The 20,293-nt window shown below is 44.9% G+C and overlaps 1 protein-coding gene across 1 annotated transcript in view; it reads left to right on the forward strand.

The window, feature by feature from the left end:
• Positions 1 to 20,293, forward strand: part of PRKCA (protein kinase C alpha) — a 378,887-nt gene that overhangs the window by 153,578 nt on the left and 205,016 nt on the right. The window contains exon 3 of the mRNA XM_015589706.2: positions 1,869 to 1,951. Within this exon, the coding sequence (XP_015445192.1) occupies positions 1,869 to 1,951 (83 nt within the window). The remainder of the gene's footprint in view (positions 1 to 1,868; positions 1,952 to 20,293) is intronic.

A 20,293-nucleotide genomic window follows, 5' to 3' on the forward strand; every position in this document is an offset into this window, starting at 1 on the left:
AACATCGTATCATGACCACCTTAAAGGAAACTGAGAAGAAACCGATCATCCCTTAGCCTGTGTCTCCGACACGACATACCCGCACCTCCATCCTCTGGGCTTCATGTGTATTTATAAAATATGTGCGTGATTCCTTTTGTCACATGTCCATTTTCCTGTCACCTGCCTTGGTACCATCTCTTATCTTTTGTGCTCCTGTCAGTGGCTATGACATGGTGGAAGGAAAAGGGATTGTGAAGCCAAGCAGACCTTACTTAGTATGCATTCTGCTCTACTACATCATGGGGTGGTGACCGTCATTTGCTTGTTGGTCTGTCCATCTGTCCTTTTTTTTCCCTTAAAATGTAGAAATCAAAGCATATTAAGTGGTGTTACGAGGGTTCACATGTATAGTACATGTGAAAGGACCCATCAAAGTGACACATATTAGGATGCTCAGTAAATGGTATCTGAGGTCAGTTGGCAAGTTCTGCCACTTTCTACAATTTCTCTGGCATCGATTACTTCCATTGCTTAGCAGACTGAATGAATGATGGGCAATTACTTTCACTCCCAGACTGTTCACGAGGCCTCTCACTGGGTCTTAGAGCCCACATTTATTCCAGTAAATTCTTCCTGTCACCACCATTTGCCCTTCTAGAGTTTTGCTTTTGCGTTAACTCTGGTTCAAACCTTTCTGTAGCTGCCAGTGCTTATCAAAAATATGTGGAATTTCTTACTGGCCACTCAAGACCTCTAAATACTCCCTTGCTCCTGGGCTCAGTGTTCAGTCTTCTCTTGGCATCTCAGCTCTCAGCAAACCTGCCATCGTCTCCACCCGCTGAGATGACCGGCCCCCCTGCTGTTGGCCTTGTCTGCTGACACACGTGCAGGGAGGTGCAGTGTCCTTGGTGGGAGAAGAGCACACGAGCCGAGAATCCAGGGCGTTGTAGCCTGTCCTCTGCAGTGAAGACTTAGGACTCACCCAGTTTCTCTGGGGGTCCATTGCTTTTTAGCATGTTGCTATTATTCAACCAAGAACAATATACTAGTACGTTATGCCCTATGGAGCTAGACTTCAAGCTTTCAAGGAAAGACTGACTAGGTCATTTATTCATTTTATATCCTCCAATGTTATTCTATCTATAAAAATCTCTTAGGGGATTACGTATCCTTCTCTGTAACTAACAATTCTTTTGTTGATTCATCTTCAGGATTACGTATCAAAACCATTTTGAGCTTAGAAAATATTTGCCGTGTAGTGGATTTTGGTGGATTTGCGGGGACTCTCTCAGTTGGTGACAGCATCAGTGGCAAGCAGGCAGAAACAAGGTGTGAGGGTGGTCCCTAACCTTTCTTCATATCAAAGGGCCGTTTTGTGTAGACTGGGTTTGTGTCTTCATGAGTTCCTCAAATTCAGAATTTTGCTAGAGAAGTTCTGCGACCCATATTTATGGCTACCCATATATCGTTTATAGTTTTTATATATACTTTATATATACATCACCCACAGGGTGTGACGTTTATATGAGTGTGTGTGTGCTGGTATAGGACAGTGCAAAGTTCTTTAAATTTGATTTCTGGTTTGTACCTTGGAAAACCGCCTGCCAATCTCCGGCCCTCCCTCCCTCAGTTTTAGAGAATAGAAATTTCACGTTAGGCTTCCTTGGGCCTGGTCAGTGCTGGCATCCTATGATTCTGTTATCTGTGAGTCTAATCAATACTGTACGTTTGCTGAGTCTCAAATGAAATACCTTCCGATTGCTGTTTATGAGATTTCTGTAGTGAAATTGAATTGACTCCTAATGGGGTGTAGCCTCGTTTGGAAAATAAAACTTGTGTGTTAAATCTGGACTATTCTAATTTTAATTTTCTTTTCTCCCCACCAGTTTGCTGTTTTGTGGTTCACAAGAGGTGCCATGAATTTGTTACATTTTCCTGTCCGGGTGCGGATAAGGGACCCGACACTGATGTAAGTAGTCCGGAAACTATTATTTGATGTTAACGTGGATTTCTGAGTTTAATTTCTTTCATGCCTGTGCTGATGTTCTTTGGGTTCATACTCTCGATGGAAAGACTCGTGGCCTCTACTAATGTACAGAAGTCCAGTCGCTTTGAGCCCTGGCAGGACCACACAGGGGTCAGAGGAGAGTTTCTTGTTGGCTGATACTGTTCCATCTCTCAGCCCGGGCAGCCTCACGGGCCACATCCACCAAGAATTGGGGAGTAGCTTTCACCAACACGATGCGGTTCCTTCCTGAAAACGCTGACGAATTTTACAATGATCGTAAATCCCCCTTCAGTGTATTTCTAATGGTTTATTAACTCATAGGTCCATCATTGCTTTCGGCCAGTGCAACAAACTATTTCTAGTTTGCTTTACGAGCTCCTCGCTGCCTTTTCATTACGGGTTATAAATGCTACTGTCGATTTCAATATTTTAGCATTTCGCGCCGGAGCAAATGCTCTCTGAAGCGGCCCGTGTGTGAACACGTAATTTTGTGTGTCCGCGTCCTAATTCTGCCTGTCCCTGCGGAGCGTCTCTCCGTCGCAGCTCTTGCGTGCCGGAAAACGGCATCGGCAAAGGAGCGTGAGGGTTAGGAGGCAGGGGAAGTACTGACATCTCAAATATATTGAGCAGAAAGAAACTTGGGCCATTACATGGAAAGTAATATTTTAACTGGAAAAACAAATAAATAAAGCGGGGGTTGGGGGAGGCCTGACAATGAGGCATTTCTATTCTGAACTGCTTTCGCCGGATCGCGCGAGTCACTGACCCTTGGATCAGGTGCTTCGAGCGATTCCTGCCTGCGAAGGCTGTGCCCGTCAGGAGACTTTGATCTCACAGTGGCTTTCGCAGCGCAGGCAGTGGAGACGGTGTGTTCGTGGGGAGCTCTGAGCGGTGAAGCTTGGCGTTTTAACACACGTAATGAAGGAACTTAGCCTTGACCCTCGGTGTGTGGGAACATGCCGCATTTCGGTTTAGATGCTGGCACTAGCAGCATAGAGAGGGTGCCCCGGCTCTGAGCCACCACCGTCCCACAGAGACTCAGAGGACGTGGGAGCCAGAGGGAACATCGGAGATAATCTCGTTTCAGATCCTCGTGGACCAGGAAGCCCCAGTCCACGGATGCTGAGTGACATGCCTCCCTCCAAAACACCCGCCCTTTCCGTACTCCCCTTCTTTCTGAAATGCTGTCTCCATTTTGGGCATTTTAGAGATAAAAAATAGGTGCAAAGGAAGAGCACCGACTTTTCTGAAAGTCGGCCTGAAGCATCACGTGGTGGTCCTTTCGCTTCCTTGCTCGTGAGTCTCAGCATCATCTTTCATTTTAACTGTCCTCATTTCTCTGTCCCCTCTCGTTTCGGCCCCCTCGCGAAGGAGGGGACAGTGCATGGGCTACAGGAGTGGAATCGGTTTTTGCCTGAGCCCTTCCTCCGTCCACCTCTTCATTCTTTTGGTTAAATACTCTTTACTGGGTACTTAATGTGGGGGAAGGTGGACATTAAACTACCACTAATTAAAATAGGATGTAGGTGCTCCGAGCACATTTACCTGAGGGCCCTACTGTCCGTGGGCAGAAGGCTTCCTCAAGGCAATGGCATTTAATGCAAGCCGGGTGTCAAGTGTCGGGTTAAGCATTTTGAAAGTAGTCTTAGGAACAGTGGGGACCCAGGGAAAGGTTCTAAGCTAGGAATGATGTCATCCTATTTGCACCTTATGAGGGTTGCTGTGGTTGCCTTATAGGAAATGAATCTGGTAGGAGGTGGGCTTGATGAATGGCTGAAGATGGGGAAACAGCAAAGGATGGAGAACCAGCGGCACCTACTCTCTAAGTCAGGACGATGGGAGCTGGGAGTGGGTGGAGGCAATGGGGACAGGCAGAGGGAGCTCATTCAGGATATGCCGAGGAGTCGAATCCGCATTGGCCATTGTGGGATGAGGGAGATGGTTTCTGGACCACAGACACGAATGGGTGGGGGTGGCTTAAGGCCATGGAGACTCTAGAGCAGCAGTTCCTACCTTTTTTGGCATCATGGACCCCTAACTTTTTTGGCATCATGGACCTGGTGATCTGAGGTGGAGCTGAGGCGGTGATGCTAGCGCTGGGGACCAGCTGCAGACAAAGACGAAGCTTCCCTCACTCTCCAGCCACTCACCTTCTGCTGAGTGGCCCCGGTTCTTAACAGGCCACAGTCTGGTGGTACCGGTCTGCAGGCCAGGTGTTGGGAACCCCTGCTTTAGAGGGAGAACACATTTGGGAGCATGGGACGTGGCAGATCAAGAGTTTGGACATATTCCATTTGGGAAGCCTGACACTGGGTGTGGATGTGGGAGTAGAGGTTAGAAGTCAGGTGTGTCCTGAAGACAAAGATGCTTTTTATTGTTGTTGTTTTGTTGTTGTTGTTGTTGTTAGGAGTAGATCATCTTTCCTAGACAGGATGTATAGAGTGAGAAGAGATTAGGGCCCAGGAGGGAGCTCTGAGGAGCTGCAGCAGATTGGATGAGAGAGGAAGGGCAGGGAGGCAGGAGGAAAACCAGGAAGGTTTTCAATAATCTCAATAATCTCCTGAAGGGGCTGGAGGCCAGTTCTCTGATCATGCCTATGATTTTGTTATGAATTAGCTGTAAGCTTTTGATTTTACGCTTAGATGGGTAACACACATCCCAGTTTGCACCGGACCGTCTTGTTGACATGAGAGCGTCTTGGTTTAGGCCTGCTATCGATTAACGCATGCCTGTTAATTATTTTCAGCAACCCTTTTCATACTCAGAAATTTTGCGCTATTTGGATGATTGTTATGTGGTCTCCTTACTCACAGAGCCTGAAGCCAGGCAGGAAGCCGTAGCGAAGTTCTGCTTGGTGTGACGTTTAACAGGAGGCCTGCCTGTGATCTGACGCTCAGCTGAGTTCTGTTCCTACGCATTGTGCGTTGACTTGCTGTAGGTGCTGAGCCTGACACTTTAACATCCTTGAAAGTAAAGATGAGAAGAGATGAAAACTTTTTTAACATGAGAGGAAAAGAAGTACACGAGAGATTTAAAAGCTGCAAAGAATCAGCGAGTTCTGACTGATTCACAAAGGATCGTACGTTCTCTTCCAAGGAGAAAATACTGGTCCTTGGCGTTAAGCAAAGCCTGTGATTGGTCTTTCTGCAGCCATGGCACGGGAGGGGTCTTTTGTCTGTGTGCAGGGTGATCGTATTTATTACACAAATCTGCAAGATGAACTGTACCAGGGGAGGTAGTTGGAAAAGCACGAAGGTTTCAGGACACAGAGCTAAGCTGAGATGGTAGGAATTTATTTGTCCCACCTTTTTTTTTTGTCAATAAGTTTAAAACCACAGAATTACAGAGCTGGAAAGGGTGTTAAGGTGACGAGAGGGAGGTCCCGGGCCTGGTTGCATGGTCAGTGGAGCACCCTGAGATCTACCCCTTGGTGTAACCATCGACGTTTTCTGTCTCAATGTTCAGAAAAGTGCTAACGGGCACGAGAAAGACCACTTAGAAGAGCAGAAGGATCAGTACAAATGAAATATAACTTAAGAGACAAACACTATTCCAAGTATTTTTGCCCCTGAAAATTTAAAATTTATAAATTGAGATTTTTTTTTTTCACACCACGATGGATGCTTAAGATGCACCGTTCAGATGAGTCTTAATAACACCCTCACCGAGCTCAGCGAGACCCAAGCATCCACAGATGGAGAAAGGACAAACCTTGCGAAATCCACAAAAGCTATACGTGCCCTGCCATCTCCCAGATGAAAGGAAAGGAAATGTACTAGAAAAGAAAATAGGCCCCAGATTGCAGTCACCAGATGGGGACAGAGCTAAAATTCTTTAGAACAGAGTGAATCCAGGACTCAAGGAGCAGTCCCCCGTTGAAAGGATGCGAAAGGAGCTTCTGCATTCGACAGAACGGCCCCCCGAAAAATCAGGCCAGTTTCTCAGCCCACCCGCACCCCGTCCAGACGCACGGGGCCCTGTCACCAGATCTGCCCGACCGGCACGCCTAGAGAGAAAAGCCCAGATTTCTGAGACTCAAAGTGTAGCCCTACACACACCAGTAGAGAAGGGACATGAAAGACTTTTAAGAACCTAACTATAAAGATAACTCAGTCACTGAGTGAATCTCTGGAAAGAAAGGATGGTGCCTGTTCCCGTCCTGGTCACAGAACAAGCCCACTTGGCGTTGGAAAGGCACTTGGACTTGGTGCAGAATTTGTGTGTCCAGGTGTACGTCCCCAGCACCCCTGCCCCACATCCGAGATTTTATAAGACAACAAAGAAATAAGACAAAACTGGTCCATGTCCGGAAATTGTTCTTCTCCGCCAAGTTAAGACATCAACCAGGACATGCGTGACGGGTGCAGGAGGGAATATCACCTCGCTTGGCTTTGGGGAGATGGGTGGGGGAATGTGCCTTTGCTCTTCGAATGTGCTGTTATTTGTTCAGCTCCATTGCTCACCCACCCTGATGGTTTTCTCTGCCCTGTCCTTAATGGGGTGAGGAGGCAGACTGGGGGACGGCTGGGGAGGAAGTTCTAGGGGCCAGCTCTTTCTCAGACTTCTTCCCTTCACTCTTTAAATTTCAGCTCACCAGCCTCTTGCTCCTTCAGTCTGGAACCCCCACCCCTGTTCTTAGAATAATCTCTATGCATCTTAAATTATGTCCACGAAGCCCAGCCTGCAAGAGGAAAGACAGGATACTTGGGCTCCTCCCGTATGTACGCGTGAGTGTGTGTGCGCGTACGTACGTGTGTGTGTACCCAGAAGATGAGCACGTCAGATCCTACCGTGCTTTTTCTCCATGTGCCTTAAGTGTGAAAAGCTGCAAAGCAGCCCTTTCAGAGAATCATATCAATCTGAGTCCCGCTTTAGAGCCGTAATATACACACATACACCCCCTTTCAGTCTGTAAGGTTGTACGTAGGGAGAGAAGGCGTTCTTCTGTGATATGCAGAAAATGGCACAAATGCTAAGCAAGTGTTTAAACATTATCTTCGGAACGTTTACTTTGTGCATCGGACATGTGGACTGTCGAGAAAGCGGGAAGACGAGGCAGTGATCCCTTAAAAGCCTTCGAGCTCCCGGAGTGAATCAGCTTTCCTTTCATTTTTGTTTGCAATTTTGTTTCGCCTTTTTTTTTGTCTTGTACATATTCACCAGTGCCCCTGGCCTGTCTGGGGACAAACTATTCATGTAGGACTTTGCACTTCTTATGCCTGAGCCCTACAATTGAGCAGAATTCAGGTGATTTTTAAAAATAACTTCTGGGTCCCCAAGTGTCCCTCACCTGGGAGATAGCCAACATCCATACGGGCCGTGTCACAAGTTAGCCAGCGCCTGCCAGAGGAAGGGCACAAATGAAGACATTAATTAACGGGTTAAAAGCCAGGGGCGCTTGCTTTTCACCCGGGTCTGTTGTCAAGTCTGTGAAGACAATAAAACGGAGCCATTCGAAGTTTTACTGAAGAGGTGGAGAGCTTTGAGGACAGACACTTAGAACCCAAAATGGAACCTATTGCCCAGATTGCCACAAAGCAAAGGCAGTGTCTGGGGTGAAGCGGGACTCGGGGCGGGGAGGGGGGTGAGGACGTGTGTCCAGGGAGCAAACCCGCTCTCTTTTTGCGATGACAGCCTTGAGATTTCTCTGTTCTTAAGTTCTTTTTTGTGTCTTAGAAACCAATCAAAAAAAAAAAAGGCTGCTGAATTGTTTAAAATTCAACATTTCAAAGCTTCATTTATAACGAAACTCAAAACATTTAAAACCAATCTAGAAATAAATTTAATTAGTGCATCTCCCTATTTTCTCAAAATGTGCTTTTTACATCAGTAATAAGACAATTTTGTGAGCAAACCCAGTTATACCCAGAACATTTTTATATTCCTGAACTGACAAAGTAAAGTGAGATTTGTAAAAGGTGCAGGTGCTAAAAAGTGGCATTTGAAATTCAGCAGAGGGAGGTCAAGAGCTCTGGAGTGGGGGTTGGGCATCCTGGCCGGTCAGGTCCCTGAAAGCCTGTTTAGACCTCGGGTTTTCTGTTTTATGAGTAGGGAGGTTGAACTTAGCGGTCTTTAAAGTTGCTTTCAGCCCTAAATTCCATCCCATCACTGAATATTTATTGAGGGCTTCATGCTGTGAAGACGGGAGGGTGAAGACAGTTCCATTCCTGCCCTTCCAATAATACATCGACTTAACCCACAAGGATGAGCCAAGCAGGCAAGTAGCCGTACCGCGAGATTGCAGTATGCTAAGCTGCATGATTGCTGCGTGTCGGGGAAGAAATGAGACGCTGTTGCGTGGAGGGAGAGAGGACATCTCCGGAGAGAATGAAGGGAGGCTTCCTGAAGGTGGCGACATTTTAAGATGGATTGCAGCTCTTTGCCGGACGTTCTTTTGCAGACAAGTAGACCAGCATTTTTGCGTTTCTCCTGGCTTAAGGGAGTTAGCATCTCCTGCCACATGCTACTCTCCAGTGCCACATAAACTCAGGTGACGCGCATTTGCAAGAACACCCGCGAGAGAAACCGCAGCGTTCGGAACGCACGCCCTGGTGGCTCCCGCCTCGCTAGGCCTGTGAGGAAACCCCTGCCAGGTCCCCGAAAGCACCCCTGCACTCGCCCGCAGGGTGCCATTCCTCACGTGCCCCGATGCCACGGGAAACCTTAGAAAGAAGTTATTTCAGGAAAACAAACCCAACCCAAACCCCCATGGCTAATTCTGCTCCTCAGTGGGTGGACTCTCATGGATCAGATGCACAGTGACAGAAGCTTTTCCTACGAGGGAAGGGACTCCCGCTACTTTTGCACCACATGGATTTAAGTGGGAATTAAAAATAGTCTCAAAGGCTTTTATTTGAGACTATCTGCAGTCCTGATGAACTGTAGGAGACAGCTGAGTGGTGGAACGTCCATTTTCTCCACCTGCCAAGTTTTGGCCCGTGGAGGGGTGAGGGGGAGAGAGAGAGAGAGAGAGAGAGAGTGTGTGTGTGTGTGTTAAATGTTGCAATGCTTAATGATTATGCCTACGTAGTGAATTCTTTGTGGGAACATCCTGTGTGTTTTCCCTTTGAAAACCAAGAGCCCAGCTCACGGCCTGGCACAGAATGGGTTCTTGAAAAAAAAATATTTGTTGAACCAAAGAGAATGAGTGGACGCTAACCTAATCTAAGTGCCAGTTGTGTTTATCTGGCCTTTAGTTATTTGAGTAGTTTTAGGTACACATGAGAATGTTATTGAACTTCCTCAGCCCCTAGGAATCGATGTGTCATCAGCATCATTATGGTAGCACCTTGCAAGGAGACGGGGGCGCCACAGCTGGTGGGCTTTGCTACTTTTCACAGTAGCCATTTTCAAACCATTGTCTTTACGATGTTATCTGACACATATTTAGTGTCTCGTAGGCCTGGTGCTTCTCTTACATTTATTCATTATCTGTCATTAAATGTTTCTGGAGCATTTACCATGCGCCAGGTGCTGTGAGATGTAAAAGTTAAAAACAAAACAAAACACGATCTTTATCTTCAAACAATTTATGCTCAGTGGGAAGTCATGCATATGAATAACCATTATTGATACAGATAGTTACTTAAGTGGATAACATACATACACGCACTAGGCGTGCAGCATTATTCCCTGCGTACAAATGTGGTTAAGTGACTTGCTGGGGTCCCACAGGAAATGGCGCATTAGGCTTTGAAGCAGGTCTCTCCACCCCCAGTCCTCATCTCTTTCCTTGACACCACGTGGTTGGTCAGCAGAGCCAACTTAAGGGGCAGGTTTTCTGCTTGCGAAGGCTCTATTTTTACGGACGGAGTCTGATGTCAGTGTGACGAGGAGAAATCTTAAAATGGTAAGAGAAATTTGAAATGATAAAATCCTAAAGCGTGAACAGTAAAAGCACTCATAAGCAAGATTAAAAAAAAAAAATGCATACTAGTTTGGACCAGAGCGTGCAGGGCCAACGGGACCAGGTGAGAGCCTGGAGCAGTCTGGAGACTTGGGTTGGGTTCTCCTCATGAAGGTGGGACAGTAGGACTTTCCAAGATGCTGGGTTTCTGGAAAGATTTATTTCAAGTGGCTTCACCCAAAGCTGTAAGCTGGCCCAGGTAGCTTTCTGGATCATGCCAGAGGCCTGTTCGTGGATTTTAGGGAGTCACTCTTTTTGTAAGATAAAGTAGAAGTCCCATTCAATCAGCTGTTACCTTCCTCACCTTGGCTGTTTTCCGTTTCTACTGCTTGATGAATTTCTAGGAGGAGACTCAGAACGAGTCTGCAGACAAAAACTAGCACGTTTCCTAGGAGCTAGGAGGAGGAGGAAGATTTATCGAGGATTTTCTAGCTAGCATCATCACTGCGACATTTATTTATTCACAGGGAGACCAAGGTCCAGAAACAATCCCAACCATCAAATGAACCCACTTACCAGGAGTTCCGTTTAGGCCCTCAGTAGTGGCTACGAGAGATGAAGCACACGGGAGAGCATTTTCTCTGACAGCTGTTTGTATTTCGTTGCTGTCCAGGGCTGTGAGCAAACACTGTCAGTCACACAGTCTCATACTCGCAAGAGATGGCATGGCCAGTGGAGGGTCAGTTGTTCTCATCACCGTGTTTATTCATTCAGCATTTCTATTTTTATAATCCAACATATTTCCCAAACCTTTATTTTGAGACTGACATAGCAAAAGGGAACACCAGGTTCTAAGAAGAATGTCGTTGTCATGATAACTGTCATCTTGCCGTTAGGCATTGGACCGCCCTGCTCGTGTGAAGGTTTCCCGATGATGTCCTTGATGCGGAAGGAGGGCTCAAGTTCTTCATCAAGGATGCCATGCTTGAGATTTAGGTCCCTGTTCTTACTGCCCTTGCCCTTGGCCGTTCTTGCCTTCTCCTCTGCTTCCCAAACCAGTGCTTCCTCCCGTTCTTCTCATCTGCGTTAGAACGAAACCAGATTATCGCCTCTGCCCAGTCTCCCAAGCCAGACACCTCGTGACTCACGTGGTCATCTCCATCTTTTTTGTCTCCCATGTCTAAGAGGTCCCCAAGTCTGTGGTTTCTGTCTCTGCCTCTCCATCTTCATAGCCCCCCATCCTTATGGGTGACGAACCGGTCTTACCGAGTCTGGTCTGTCTGTTCTTCATTTTGTCACCCAGTGGTCCTCCAGTTGTTTTTTATGTATAAATTTATATGGTCGTGCTATTCTCCTGGTTAACATGTTCCAAGGGCTTTTACAGGGCCCCACAGGAAGACTCCTCTAGCTGCTAGCTGGGGCTGCTGGCCAGGATGCCTTCGTCCTCCACGTTGGCCTTTCCAATATAGTGATGCAGGTTTTTTATACATGGTCTGGTTTTCCGAGAGGGCAAGTTTATAAACACTTCACTACCTTTAGCAGGTATCATGTTTCTTGATGTCCCATTGACCCAAACAGGTCGTATGGCCAAGCCCAGAGTCCCTGCGAAGGTGGGTTAGTTAGGGTTCTCCAGAGAAACAGAACCCATAGGCTGTGTGTGTGTGTGTGTGTGTGTGTGTGCAAACAGAACCCATAGGCTCTGTGTGTGTGTGTGTGTATTTATCACACAAAGAGATTTAGTCTAAGGAATTGGCTCATGAGACCATGGAAGCTGGCAAGTCCCAGGATCTGTAGGGTGAGTCGGCAAGCTGGAGACCCAGGACAGAGGCTCCGGACACAAGAAGGAAGAGCTGGTACTTAGTTGGAGTCCACAGGAGGAAAAGCCCCCTGCCCCAGTTCTAAGGCGTTCAGGCAAGAAGGATTCTCTCTTGCTCAGGGGGAGGTTAGCCTCTTTGTTCTGTTTAGACATTCACTGATTTAAATGTTAATTTCATCCAGAAACACCCTCACAGAGACAGCCGGAATGATGTTTGACCAAATATCAGGGCACCTCGTGGTGCAGTCAGGTTGACACACAGAATTAACTGTCCCAGAGCGGGATACGCAAGGTGTGGATCCTGGCTGGGGTGAGTCACCGAGGCTATTAATGTAACAGTGTACTACAGGAAGACTTATTTGGGTTATACTGTGTTGTCATGTTTTCTTTGCCCTAAATGCTGTTCATCTCTATGTCCCAAATGCCTGGTATGATTTCTGAGTTATAGTAGGTGATAATTAACATTTGTGGAAAGAATGAATGAAAAAGTAAAATCGCTGATCCCCAAATAAAATGTAAATAATTTCCTGGGTTTGAGTGAAATATATGTAAAATGTTTCTTGAGTTTCTCTCAGAATCATTACCAGCCATTTCCTGATTGCAAGTTAGTTTTTAGGAACTGAATTTCCTCTTTTTTAAAAAAAAGTTCCTTTCTTATTGAGGGACTGGTCAGTGCTTGAAGACATTTAAGCCTAACCAAATTTCGCAAGGTGCCCAGTGAACTGTGCTTTCTAGCTGTGTTATCAGGTTGGCGAACATTTTATTTTTATTTGTATTTTTATTTTTTTTGCTTAAATGTTGCTGGGCAAAAAAAAAAAACCTATTAAAAGAAAATGCTTGTTTTGTCAACTGCATGTTTTCGATTTATATTCCTCAAAGTAGTTACTAATAACACAGTAAATCTGTGGAGGGTTCTAACAAATCAAATTCGAGAGGAAGAAAGATGACAGAAAGCGCTAAGGACAGCACCTCAGGGGTTAGCAGTCTTCAAATTCTTTCCCGTTTGAGCACTGCTTTTCTAGGTGCATGTCGGATGCCTCACCGTGCCAGGATAGACAATCTGCAAAACGCACAGAGGTCGCTATCCATGCTCAGAGAAACTTATGTTGTTACAAGATTGCCATGTGAAAAAATGTATTTTGAAATGCACGGCTCATCAACTGTTTTGCAACAGGCGAGAGTGTGCGTCGTTTTTCGTTTTCCTCATAAAACCTACCTAGGACAAATAGCTTGCAGAAGGCGGTTTGCATGTTGTCTGTTCTCTACCATTTGCAGGTCTCCAGCCTGTCCCGCCCCTTTACTTCTTCAAGGCAAGAGGCTTTGTAGGGTTGACGTGGGGTAGAAATGTTTAAAACGTGAGAATTTCATTCTTGGAAATGGTATTCTATGGTGGAGGCGGGTGACTTTAGGTTTCTAGAGAGTAAGTGTATTGGTACTCATTTTTTTCTTAAACAGGTCACTCTCCTGTTCATAAAACTAATCACAAAAGACCAGGGAAGCTTGAAAAAGAAGGGTTCACGTAGCAGGTCTTAAAATGAGCAAGGCAGCACCGCTCTCTTTAGTATTTGCTAAGTCTGAACGATGCACTTGCAAGCTCATTTTGATCACAGTTTTTCATTACGAATCTGTAACTTAGAGTAACTTAATGTACAGAACTAGAATGGGAGGTAACGGTACATTGAAAATTTAAAAAGGAATCACATCCATCAGCGAAACAGACCTTTCTCTGCAGGTGCACACGCCCACCGTCTTTAAAGATGCGTCTTTAGATTAGATCATATTCTCACGTGGTAAATTTCTGTTCATTTAGGAGCCAAACAATCGGAGAGTCCAACAAAATACCCTATAGCTTCCTAATTTGTTCCTTGTTTCTGCTCTCGTCTCCTGTGGTTTATCCCCTACACAGAGTGATATTTTGCATGTATCAAGCAGATCAAATCATTGTATTGCTCTGTCTAAACCCTTTCGTGGTTTTCCTTGACCGTTGGAATAAAATATGAACCTCTCGCGTTGGTCAGCAAGGCCCTTTGTGATTGTGATCATCTCCTGTCCACCTCACCGACCAGCTCATTTGCACCTCAGGGCTGTGGCGCTGATGGATTCTCTGCGTGCAGCTCATTGCCAGGTGATGCTCGTTCACACCATTCAAATCTCTGCTCAGGTGACATCTCCCTGCAGAGGCCTTTTTAGATCACACCTTCCCCTCTTTGCTGTTAGTCTTTCCTCCTTCATGTACTTCGTAGCCCTTGTCACCACCTGAAGCCACACTATTTATTTGTTACCTGATTACTGCCTGTTTTCTCTGCCAGCATGAAGCACCATGAGAGGAGGGACATTGTCTGACTTTTCTATTGAATCTAGAACTGGCACATAGTAAGTGCTTAATTGATATTTGTTGGCTGGATGAGTGAACGCATGTTACTTTCACAAGGGAGATGAAAAATTTTATAGGGTTTCGTTCGTTTCCTTCCAATAATATAACTGAAAGGTAATGTCCTAGGATCAATAGATACTTTTCCTTTTCTGTGATTATAATGTACCATATAATAATAAACTGGCCACGCCAGTTAAGCCCAAGGCCGCCTCTGTGATTGGATGTATCTTCCCAAAACAGATGTTCTTCATAATCTTAATGTTGAGAATATGTGGTCTACAAAGTTCATGTGAAAATAAAATGTCTATGATCAATCTTATTTAACGAGAATACCTAATTCACTGCCAGATTCTGAATGTCAGCCATGCTGGTAAGTGGGATAAGTGTTGCATTTAAAACCTTGAGAATAATTTCTACCCAGTGGGATCTTGACATCGCAAATGATGGCACGTGCCTATCGCCTTGGGAGCTGTGTCCTCTTTCTTAGATTTCATTCTGCAGCCATCAGTTTCCTCTACTCACATTCTTGTTGATCAGTGGGGAGTCGTTAAGTCAATTGTGATACATCCGTGTGAAAGAATGTGCACAGGCATTAAGGATGATGATTAGAAAGATGCAGAAAAAGGCTTATATGATGCTAGGTGCACAAGCTTAACATGAAGTTATTACTGTGATTGACACTGGAACAGAATTTGTGTGTTGGGGAGCAGGAACTGGAAGAAATCCTAGGAAACTGAAATCATGTGATAAAAATTTGAGTTTTAACATGATTTGACTTAGACTATCTTTCTGGATTTAACCTCGTTGGAACGGTACAATTTTTGAAAAGTTCCAAAAGTCTTATTGACGTATCCTTACCTCTCTCTAGTCCCATCCTTATAATTTCTACTGAAAAGTGACAAAATGCTATGTTCTCCCAGAACGTGACTTGAATGAAGCATCCGCTCCTGTCTGAGACTTCCTCTTTGCTCAACGGCGTGATGGCAAAGCTGCCCTTTGCAGAGGCCTAGACCGCTACGTGCTAAGCGTTCCAGTTTGGGCTCGTGTTCAGACACGGGTAGTAGAAAACCTGACCAAACGGGCTTGAACTAAATAGAGATTTTGTTCTCCTCATGTGACAAAATGTTCGGAACTTGCCAGTCTGGGGCTCACGTGGCAGCTCCGTGATTCCATGACAGACCCAGCGTCCTTCTGCCTTCCAGTTCAACCATCTCATCACGTGGCTTTCGTTCTTCGAACCTCACTGTGCCTGCCCCAGCCATCTGTCCCTTACCATCCCATTCTGTGTTCCAGGCAACAGGAAAGGGCAGGGCGAAGGTCAAGACAGAGAGCCTGTTGAGTCTGTGCCCTTTTAAGGAACTCCAAAAACCCATGCCAGGAACCTCCATTCACATCCGGGTGGCTGGAACTGTACCACACAGCCTCCCCTACTTGGAAAATGTAGGGTTTATGGTCGGACGGTTTTATTTTAAGCTGGGTGTATTTCTGCTCAGACTCAAATCAAGGTAGTTCAGTAGTAAAGAGGAAGGGAATGGGTTTTGGACAGGCAACTAACCATGAATTCTGTTAAAATCGTCGAAGATGGATTGCCTTCTAGACAAAACTGCCTTCATGTGTTGTGAGTGTGTGTGTGTTCTTTTCTATACCACAATCATTATGATCTCATCTCAGTAGTACAGGAAAGATTGTGTTACATTATGTCAGATGGCGTTTGCAGATGCAATCGAATTAACTGAGTTTCTTGATCTGTTGATGATAGATAAAGGAGACAGGAATGAGGAAGTCTTATAATGAGGTTTTTTGTTTTTTTTATATATATAACAAGCCTCCCCAGCCGTTTAAACAGTTTGTTGGTTCTAAGTTTTTTTCTTTTGCAAGAAGCATTTTGTTTTAATAATGAGCTATTTCGAGCTTTGATAATTGTTTATTTAGCCATAATGTTCTTATTACATAGTAGTTCCTGATAGTAAATAATAAGGATTGATTGAGGCAAAAACAGATATATCAACAACTCGCTGTTTATGGAAGCAGCTTCGGTCATCTGCGGCAGAGCATCCTCCAGTTTGGGGGAGGCACTCCCCCGTGGGTACCAGACATCACCTGGAGTATGAAGGGCTGTACAGGCCGCAGATCTTAAGGAGGTATCACAAAACTGGCAAAACCGGTGTGATCAGGAAACTGTAGAATAGAGACCCAGAAAATAAGTCGGGAACATTCAGCCTGAAGAAAGGAATAAGTCATAGGAGTGGACGAGCGCTGCCTTCCATCCTAGGAAGAACAGTGGACTTTGGAATCCCAGGAGCTGACCCACATCCAGTGATGGCGTTATAGGTGTTATAAGAAGGAAGGGTTTAGCATAAACCCCAAGGAGAACTTCCAACGAGTAGATAATAGGAGAGGGACCCCAGAACAGGGAGCCCCCAGAAGTATACGAAGGGATGCTAGTCCTGCTCGACCCAGGAGGCAGAGCGCTGGCTCTAGTACGCTCTCTAAAGTTTGTGATGATGCTCGGAGGGCAGTGGGTTTCTCTCTGCAGCACTTTCTCCTGCGCCGCCCGACGAGTTCCTAGTCTTCAAGAATTGCATGTGGCATCTCTTCTTTCAGATTTCCCTGACCACCCTGTCCACCCTCATGGACCCCTTTTCACTCCTCCTCTCCGGCAGTTCAGACCACCCCATCTGTTCTCCCTGTGCGTACCTCTCCGAAGACGTCGTAACCCTGTGCTGTAATCGATCTCCGTCTCTGTCCGTACAGCCCAGCCCCTTGAGGGCGAAGCGCGTCCTTCATCTGCCTGTCCTCAGTGCTTACCTGCAATCTGGCGTATCTCAATAAATAAATATTGGGTCAGCAGGTACATGAATAGAGATGAGTGAGGCTCTGCTGAGTTAACCTGGATATAATACGGAATTTCTGTTTTTAAGTTGAGCCAGTTGTGGCCTCTCGGCATCATGGATGGTCATTGAGAATATAGCATAAGACATGGTTCTTCGTTGCAGGTGCCATCTCGTTTAGATGTCTGACTTCCATGCTTGTGACAAGGTTGAAAATGACCCGTCGAGCCGTTTTCACGAAGCCCTTTATGCACCTGACGTGTGGGTGCAAGTTCTGCTCTGCGTCTCTGTCTGTGGTTGTGATGCGAACAGATAGGATGCTTAGAACGAATGGGAGTGCAATAGGCGGCCAGGTTCCCTTTTGTTTGTTAAACTAGAATAAATAGAGAAGAACAAGGCAAGTTTTAAAAATAACTTGATACGCATGCAGGTGAAATAACCTTACCTCCCAGTAGCTGAGAAAAAAAAATAGGTCCCAATTCTGGCTATTGTTCCAGTATATTTTTAGTAAGAAGGCTTTCTTCTTTGATGACCGGTGAGGGAAGAATCATGGTGGAAAGAAGTATCAGGCAGGGAAGGAGAAAGCTACCCAGTGTGTTCGGTGCTTCCTTTTATTTCCGCCTCATCTATGAGAGAAAAGCAGACATCAGCTGGTCACGAGCACAGTAGAAAGGGAAAATATAATGTTTTCTCTTCTCATATTTGTTTACAGTATGTGATTTAGTTAGAATACATACTGCTGTGAGTTATTTTCAGTCTGTGGCTTGGTAAACTGTTTGAAGGGCCTTCTAAGAAACTCCTGTCTCATATTTCCCACTTTAATTTTATTCAGGAAAAATGATGGTTTGAGGAGCTTCCTGTCAGCTTTTAGCTTTTAAATGAACGCAGTTTATTTGCCATTGCATTCAAACTCTCAGCATTTCACTGTTTCTGCTACCGGAGAGGTTAGGTCTGTTTCTACTAGAATCTTCTGAGGGAAATTGATGAACCTGGTAACCTAATTTTAGACCTTCAGAAATTTGGCAGATGGATGGTATTTATAGTGTCCTGAATCAGTTCCTATTAGATGTTTAAAAATAGTCACATCATTAGAGCATACAGTCGAGAAAGAAAAAATTTCAACCTCAAATCTAATGCCCAGCACATTGTTTTTAGTCTCCTAAAAAGGGATATGCATTTTGGTAACAATTTCTAAAGAGCTTTTCTGTACTCTCTTCTTTCTCTTTCCTGCATGATGCTGCTGTTGTCATGGAAACAGATCTTGGAGTTGCTTTGTTATACAGTGTAAGGGACTCCCTGATACAGAGTTACTGCAGGTCATTATCGTCAACACAGAGCCTTTATTAAGTGTTGCACTGTGATGCGTATTGTACAAAACACAAAACTATATTTTGGAGCTTACGCTAAAGACATGACTTCAACATCCATACACATAAAACAAACATCAGGGTCCTCAGCCACAGGAATCTTGGAAAGTACACACAATGGGCACTTGCTACTTCTATTGCAGGTGGTGAGTTATATCGTTGGTCAGGGCTCAGGTCATTACTCTGTACCAGTTTGAGTCAGCTTATTGAAGAAGGAGGCTTTGGGAAGGTTGTTGAGTGGTACAGGAAAAGAGCAAGCCAACGGTTAAAGGGAATTGTTGGAAATTCCCAAATTTCCAACAGAAAATTTCAATAGCCATTTAGAGGTGGAAATTGGCTCCTGAGAGGAGAAATGGTTATGCATAACTGTTTGAAGGCTCAGAGGCCTCCAAGTTAAAATGTTTTATTAGCAAGTTTACAAGTCATAAGATAGCCCAATTAGATATTAATGCAGGGTGTTTTACTACATACGTGATTTTATTGATTGGCGTCTACATGGGGTGAAGTGACTAGAATACGTGATGCCCTGGGATTGTCTCTTCTCACTTACCAGCAAATACTGTCCTCTCTCTGGGTGTCTGTCTGTTACGTCACCTTTGAACTGGTGATGCTCCCAGCAGTTGTACTGAGGGTTCAATGCGAGGAGGGGGCGTGATGATTAATAAAGGAACTCTTGATGCCTGGTAAGTGCTAAGTCCCCCTGCTCCCATACCCTTCAGCATTCCCTAGGGCAGTGGTTCTCACGGTGTGACCCCCTCCCCACCTGCAACTTCAGTGTCACCTGGGAACTTATTAGAAAAGCAAATACTCAGGTATCACAGAAGTACTGAATGGGCTTCTCTGAGGGCGGGCCTGGGGATCTGGTTCAGAGCCCTCTAGGTGGATGCACTCTGTCGGAGAACCATTACCCTAGGACATGTTTCTGGGGATGGGTTTACCTTGGCCGTGACCAAGTACAGTTCTTGTTGCCAGGCGAGATTCCTGGTCACCGATGGAACTCACCCACTACTCTGTTAAAAGAGGGGTATTGAATGAGGCGGCTTTTAGATTTCTGAGCTGTTGGAAGAACAGGATAACAGGTGAAAATTTCTATATTTATCCTGCTGTCAAAAAGCATGTCCAGTTCAATTTATCAAAGTTAACCAGCAACCATTTATCCCTAAATTTTCAGATGTCCACATTAATTTTTAATAATTTATAACTTTTGCTTGGGCTAACGGAACAATTGACCACCACACTCTTTTCTAACTCTCGTATTCTGCATTGTTATTCCTAAGTGACAGTTGATTGCTGGGCTTCTAAAACCCAGAAGACTTGTCCCCAGACTTAACAGGAAAAATAGAATGATTCCAGTGCCTCCTACAGCTGCTATTTCAGATCCAGTGACATTCTCCTGGGTCTGTCATTCCCAATTTTATCACTTTTTAAAAACCTGCTATAAAACAAAACAAAGCAAAAAACAGTGCAGTGATTGAAAACTCTCAAACCAGGGCCTCCTTAGGATATTGGGAGGCAAGGGGTTTTAATGTATGAGATGCTTCAGCTAATGTGTTACATGTGGCATCCTTGGGATTCTTTGGGGACTTGCCCACTCGACACAAACCAAATTGTAGCTTCAACTAATTTTGATTTGGAAATTGCCCCCTAAAAAGAAAAAGCACTAAAAATGTTTGACATTTATAGGATTTCTGCTGCAGTCTGCAGTTTCTCTAACAAGCGTATTCACAGACATTGAACAAATTTGGCAATTGCTAACTCATGTTTTTATAATGTGTAGGAGTAGAAATACAGCACTAAGAGTATATTATAGTGGTGGGTATATAGGGCATAATGACTGTCAAAGTCAGAATTCTCATTTTTATACGTCTTCGGCATCCACATATAAACTCATCTATAAGGATAACGGTATTGCGTGACCACAGAGAATTTTTTTTTCTCTAATTCTTAATTGCTTTTCACACTTACTTTTTCTAATAAGTACCGTCTCTGGGATCCCAGAAGAGTGGTATAAATGACTTTTTTTTTTTTAAAGGGGAAATTGAAATATGGTCTTTTCTTTCTTTTTTGGC

The sequence above is a fragment of the Pteropus alecto genome, unplaced genomic scaffold, assembly GCF_000325575.1.
Source record: "Pteropus alecto unplaced genomic scaffold, ASM32557v1 scaffold134, whole genome shotgun sequence".
In the NCBI taxonomy this organism is placed as follows: Eukaryota; Metazoa; Chordata; class Mammalia; order Chiroptera; family Pteropodidae; genus Pteropus; species Pteropus alecto.